At 39.8% G+C, this 5,915-nt stretch overlaps 1 protein-coding gene and 1 pseudogene across 3 annotated transcripts; both read left to right on the plus strand.

The window, feature by feature from the left end:
• Window positions 1–970, plus strand: part of LOC102678435 — a 15,269-nt pseudogene extending 14,299 nt beyond the window's left edge.
• Window positions 971–2,978: 2,008 nt separating this feature from the next.
• On the plus strand, window positions 2,979–5,432 carry LOC102678107. Of its 3 annotated transcripts, none has more exons than XM_006610957.2 (7): window positions 2,979–3,312; window positions 3,875–4,130; window positions 4,208–4,340; window positions 4,427–4,641; window positions 4,719–4,865; window positions 4,960–5,133; window positions 5,251–5,432. In XM_006610957.2, the coding sequence occupies exons 1-7, from the start codon at window positions 3,297–3,299 to the stop codon at window positions 5,357–5,359; spliced, it is 1,050 nt and encodes a 349-aa protein (XP_006611020.1). In that variant the 5' UTR covers window positions 2,979–3,296; the 3' UTR covers window positions 5,360–5,432. The 3 variants fall into 3 exon arrangements, with proteins under 3 accessions (XP_006611020.1, XP_006611019.1, XP_006611021.1); XM_006610956.2 differs by having other exon boundaries at window positions 2,986–3,312; window positions 4,957–5,133; XM_006610958.2 differs by having other exon boundaries at window positions 2,993–3,312; window positions 3,875–4,109; window positions 4,957–5,133.
• The last annotated feature ends 483 nt before the right edge of the window (window positions 5,433–5,915 follow it).

Consider the following 5,915-nt stretch of genomic DNA (forward strand, 5'->3'; position numbering starts at 1 on the left):
TCTGGATCCCGACGGTATCCAGGTGATGGGCGAGATCGATCTGCAACACCTGCCAGACGCCGTGAACAAGGAGATCTTGAAGAACAGTCGAGAGATCATCTTCGAAGAGCCGGAAACGTCGAGAGAGGGAAGCCCGTTGTTGCTGTTCAAGTCGTCGGCCAATCGAAGGAGCTCGGCCGCCAAACCCCCTCCCCTCCTCCTCGACGAGGAGAGAAGATCTTTGAACAGTTCCAAGAGGAGCCTCTACCACAGGAATATCCTGCGAGGCTGTTTGGAAGAGGACAAGAGATCGTTGGACGGATCCAGGAGGAACTTGCACGGATCCAGGAAGTATCTGTTGATACCCATCGACGCGAGCAAGGAGGGCAAAGAGAGTTTCGCGAAACGTCAGACGATCGAGTGTTCGAACGGAGGGAGAAGGATGATCTGCCCGAAGGGGCAGTCGAAAGAGATTCCGGCGGAGCCGGAAACCAGGAGAAGACTGAACTCGAACGACGACAGATTGATGATCGAGATCGAGAAATCGTCGAAACGTTCGGTTTCCTCCGGCGTTCGACGCGAGATGTTAAACGAGGCCTGCGGAACCTCCCTCTCCGACCCCAATCTGTCGCCCCGTTCGAAGGGCGGACAATCGCCCGTTCCACCCGTGTCGAACGCGTCGCCTGAGTCCGGCTTCTACGAGGCTTCCGCGCAGTGGAATTCAAGCCCGGAGTACGGGAGGAAGCAACTCCGGCTTCCCAACGGGTCCCCCGTGATCGCGAGGAACAGAAGGAGCTACGAGAACGCGCAGCTCCAGGACGTGAACGAGGTCCTCGGGGTGTCGCGGCCCAACAGCGACAACAGCGACTCGCTGGACAGCGAGGCGTCGAGCAGGAATCCAGCGAACGACGGCGATGCTCCTCCTCGTGGATACGGCGAGAGGAAACAGCCGATCTCCTACACGAGCGTCTGACGGGGGAAAAAGCGGATTCCATCGATCTCCAAGCGTCGGTTGTAATCGTGTCGCAACCGAAAAAACTTTCAGGGTTTTTCTTAGAAAAACGGGGAAGTAGAGGTAGCGTTCGAGATGATGAGCTTGGTTCCAACTCTCACACTGGATTCGATTCAATTGGAAAATTGGAAAAAGATGTTTAATTTGTTAGTATATACTGCCTGGTATTTTTTTGTCTCTTGGATTCTTCTCCGAGAAAAGAACGTTCTTTCTTCTTTTTTTTTTTTAGCTTAACGATTCGTTTAACGAGGGATTCGTGATCGAGGGTTGGAAAAGTGGAGCGAGGGAGAAGTGTATTTCGTTTATATCGGTCGTTCAACACGCGTAGTTAATTTTTCCAAACTATACTATGTAAGCGAATTTATATATATATATATATATATAAGATTATATATGGATTAAGTAAATTAAGTAGAGGATAACGCACAATTATTTTCTGATTCGCTATTTTACATCGATTGTGTAAATGATACATTGAAATGAACCGCAGGTCGGTTATCGCGAAGCTTCCATAATAACGTAAGGAATCGATCGAATCGTTTCTTTCGCTCGTTTCCATCTAATTTTTAGTGAAATTAATCCTTTAGAAGTGAATGTAATTGACAATAATTTAAATGACAAGGCTTTCGAACAAGGCTTCGTTAGAGTTACTATCCATACTATAAATAATTTAGAGATATTCGCAAAATTTGTACAAATGACGACGAAAAAAGTTTCGATTAAGTTTAAGCATTTAAAGTCGGCACACTCGTTAGATGTAGGTATACACATACACATACACACACACACATATATATATATAAAATCGCGTAAGCGAAAAAAAAAATATATTTTTGCAAATTTAAAGACGTACAAACGTATTAAATCAACGATGTCTCTGACTGAAGTCATTGGTTACATGTATCCTTATGATCGAGCAAATCAATAATCAAATAAACATTCACCAATACCGTTCGATTCTCCTCCGTTGAATCCCCTCTGTAAAAATGATCTAGATAGATAAAATTAGAAAAAGATCGAGAAGTGGAGAAGAGAAATTGGCGCCAATTCGAAAATTCTACGCGCCAAATACCTCGAATTAGTTGAAAAGTAGTCCGTCTCGTTACAAACGAAGAGAAAGAAGTGCCTTTACTTTACTTTCTACCTCTGAAGAGGAGGAAGGCAACGTTGAGCTTTCACCGTCGAAGATAAATATATATATATATAATAGCGCCGTTAATATTTATTGCCTCTATTCTTTTACTATTACAACAATAGTACAGATACGTATAGAAATACGTTTTACAATAAAAGACACTCGCATCGATCGTGAAAATTGATTGGACGATCTACGCTACGTCTGATTCGATTCCACGAGGACGAGCCGTGATCCGATATTTAGACGTATTTAGACAGACTGGGCGGAGAAAACTCGGTCCGAAACGATAGCCCCGAGCTTTCTCCAGGGACATGGATACCTGCCATCGTGACTTCTAGCGTAAATTGTGAAAATGTTATTTGTGTGTAATAAAGACAATTTCGAAATCTAAACGGAAAACGTAATTCCATAATTCCTTCCCCTGAGAGACGAACGTTGGATTATTACTTTCGACGAAATGGAAATAATCCTTTGGATTATGAGATACTTGTAAATATCGTCACAGATATAGAATTTCGAAAAGTGCGAAACGTCGTATATTTCATCGTATAATTTTTCACGCGTGCATAATTTCCTTCGCCTTTTTGTGCGATCTTTATACGTAATATTAATACATTCAAACGATGCTGCAAAATGTTTATCAAGTTACGAACGATTCGAGCAATTGAATTTCAACTCGATAAATAAGACTCAATCAAACGTTTCTCATCGCACTAACTTTTGCGTTCATTCTGGCCTTTAAAAATTGACCTTAAGATATATATGTGTATATATATATCGATATTCTGTACGTATATATATGTGTGTACTATTTTCTAATTTACAAAAATAGAAATCAATAGGGTGAATTGTGAGTTTCGCATATGACGATCGAGTTCAACGTATCGAGAAACAAGCGAGCGATATTTAAACGATAACCTTCGTCGTCGGATTCTACCACGCGAATATCCCCATTTCGCGTGATTTCGTCGGTCAAAACGCGTTTCGATGCTCCACTTTGAACATTATGCCAACGGTACGACGTAGCCCACCTCCGTAATCTGGCAATTCGTCGTGACTCAATTTAAATGCGGCCAATTATTGCGAAATGCTGAGTTGGCGAACGGAACTAACTGCATAAACGGCCGAAGACGAGAACGACGTTAACAGTGTGAAAGTATCGACATTATGCCGTACACGAAGGGTAAGTGATCGAAGAGAAGATTGAAAACTCGTTATTATACTCGACTTTTCTTTTTCCCCCCTTTTGATTCGAAACCACGCCGCCAATTTTCTCCACTCTCCTCGAGTAATCGGACTTTACGCCGGATTGGATCTCGTCTCGAGACGATTTACCGACGAGACTGGTTTAAAGTTCACCGCGAGTTAAAAAAAAAAAAAAAAAAAAAAAAAAAATTACGAATGGAAATTGTGCATTTGGTATTGGTATTTCTTTGTCAATCGTGTACACGATCATTGTCATGTTTTCTTTTTTTTTTTTTTTTTTTTAATTTACACGAAAAGAAGCTTTTTTTTCTAACTTAAACGCGTTTGACTCGAAATTAAAATTAAAATTCTTCTCGATGTCTCGCGCGAGATTAAGCGATATTAAAAAGGAAACATGTTGTTTGTTGTATCGATGATAAAGCTTATCTGAATCTTTGTTCTCGTGAAAATCGAATTAATTTAAAGGTAAAATGAAAAAATTGAATGAATCTGTGTGAAACACTTCATCATATCGTGGAATTTATCGAAAAACTGTACAGATCCCTTTGGAGAAGACGTTTCACTTCTCTACCCGGACAATAATGGCGACAAGTTTGCCAGATTCACAGACCTACCGACCGAGACACCGATAATCAAAGGCGTAGTGAATCAACTACGAAAATGGCCAGCAGATCTATTCTTCGCGTTCCTGGCAGCTTGTCTGATCATAGGAAGCGTGGTGTTCTTGATCTTCGTCACGGTGGCCATCTGCGTGCCCACCGTTGTCGGTAACAGGTGTCCACGAAAACGATTTTCGTATGCAAAACGAAATGATCTCGTTGAACGATCGTTGGAATCAAAATTCTTCTAACCGTTCGATTAAATTTTTATAGACTCGAAGATATCTCAATCCTGGAAGTTGGAGCATCGTCCAACGCGTATTTTATCAAACTGGATAACCAGAACTGGTCTACGACCGATTATTGTTACATCGAGACCGCGGCTAGAAAGCACCCAGAATTCAATGTATCGAATATATATATAGAAATTTGAAATTTCTTATATACGTGATAAGAGTGAGAAAATAAATCTCTAATATTTATATACCGTAGATATATCTGATAAATTTAATGAGGGATGAACCTAACAAGGAAAGCTCGAATCGTTCGAGCATCGATAGAACGAAGCTGGAATCTAGATCGAACGACTCGAATAATTATACCCGTTCCCCGATATTGAGTGCAGAGGATAGGCTTAGGCAACGACTGGTGGCTGGAAATGAAAATATAAGGAACATCAATGTGTCGATCGATAAATTCTTCAAAGGGTGAGTCAAAGTTCGAATAAAAAAATATCTGTTATTTTGATCATATTAATTCTCTCGAACGTATTTTTTCTTTCCAGTTCGAAACTGTCGAAAGTTGCGAAAAAATTGGGTGACGAAGTTCTCGAGATCGCTGCCAAGGCGCAATTGCTTTGGAGCGTTCCTGGTGTTGCGCTTAAACCGAACATGTTTTGCAGTTTAGACTTTGTGAAAAGTTTTCTTTGCAAGTGAGAGGGAAATTCGAAATAAGTAAATTCGCGACGACACGCGATATTATTTATGATATTTTTACTTTCCCATTTTTCTCCGTTTCCCCAGTAACAATAAAGAAGAATGTTTGCCGGACAAACTAGCAACCATCGAGCCAGAAAACGATATACAATTGACAGGAGTACCGTGTCAAGCTTTCATGGGATTCGTTGTCCAAGAAATATCGAAAAATCATCACAACGGAAAACATACGTTGAGAGAAGCGGTGGAAAAATACTGTCCAAGGTAGATTTTGAAGATCAAAAATTTCGAATTCAAGAATATTTTGAAGATTAAAAAAAAAAAAAGAAATGTTGTTATATATATATTTAAGAAATAATATTTCATATATTTCTCTCGTAGGTTATATTACTGTCCCGAAATTCGGATTCTCAACTCGAGACCAAAGTGTCCAACGGATGCTTTAAACTGTCCTACAGTTTATTCGAGTATATTAATGCATCTCACGTGACGACTAATATATGTATTTTATTACGAAACTGTACACATGTAGCTCATAAAATATAATTTTAAACAAAACGTGTCGTCCACTCGTGTTTTTTTTTTTTCTTTCTTTCTTTTTTAGCTCCTCCCATCAATCGTAGTTGATCGATCGAAAAGTTCATTTGAACGTTCTTTGCTCGTACAATCGAAGGACGCCTAGCCACATCCAAATTTCTCCAACTAAATGGTAAAATTCAAAAATTCGTTCATCAATATAATATAGCGAGCGTAAAATTAATGATAAAAATTAAGAGATTGGAGAAAATATAGACGGTGAATGGTAAAAACGTACGTATTAGCAAAATCGTTCCTAACGTGTAAGACAAGGCTGTTACGAATGGGAAATGAGAGAAAAATAACCAAATTGCGACGATGGCGCCACTGATACTGCAAACCAGGTCGGCAAGATAAAGTACTATAGATGGAATACTCCAACGTGGATTTTTCTACAATATTTAACGATTGTATATTTAATACGATAATAGAAGGGAACAACAAATTGTTATATATATATATATATATAT

The sequence above is a fragment of the Apis dorsata genome, unplaced genomic scaffold, assembly GCF_000469605.1.
Source record: "Apis dorsata unplaced genomic scaffold, Apis dorsata 1.3 scaffold_82, whole genome shotgun sequence".
Classification (NCBI taxonomy): domain Eukaryota; kingdom Metazoa; phylum Arthropoda; class Insecta; order Hymenoptera; family Apidae; genus Apis; species Apis dorsata.

Coding starts and splice junctions, on each gene's coding strand:
- LOC102678107 (XM_006610956.2), top strand. Junction 4,341..4,426: donor GAAAGCACCCAGAATTCAAT/GTATCGAATATA, acceptor TATATACCGTAG/ATATATCTGATAAATTTAAT. Junction 4,866..4,956: donor GTGAAAAGTTTTCTTTGCAA/GTGAGAGGGAAA, acceptor CCGTTTCCCCAG/TAACAATAAAGAAGAATGTT.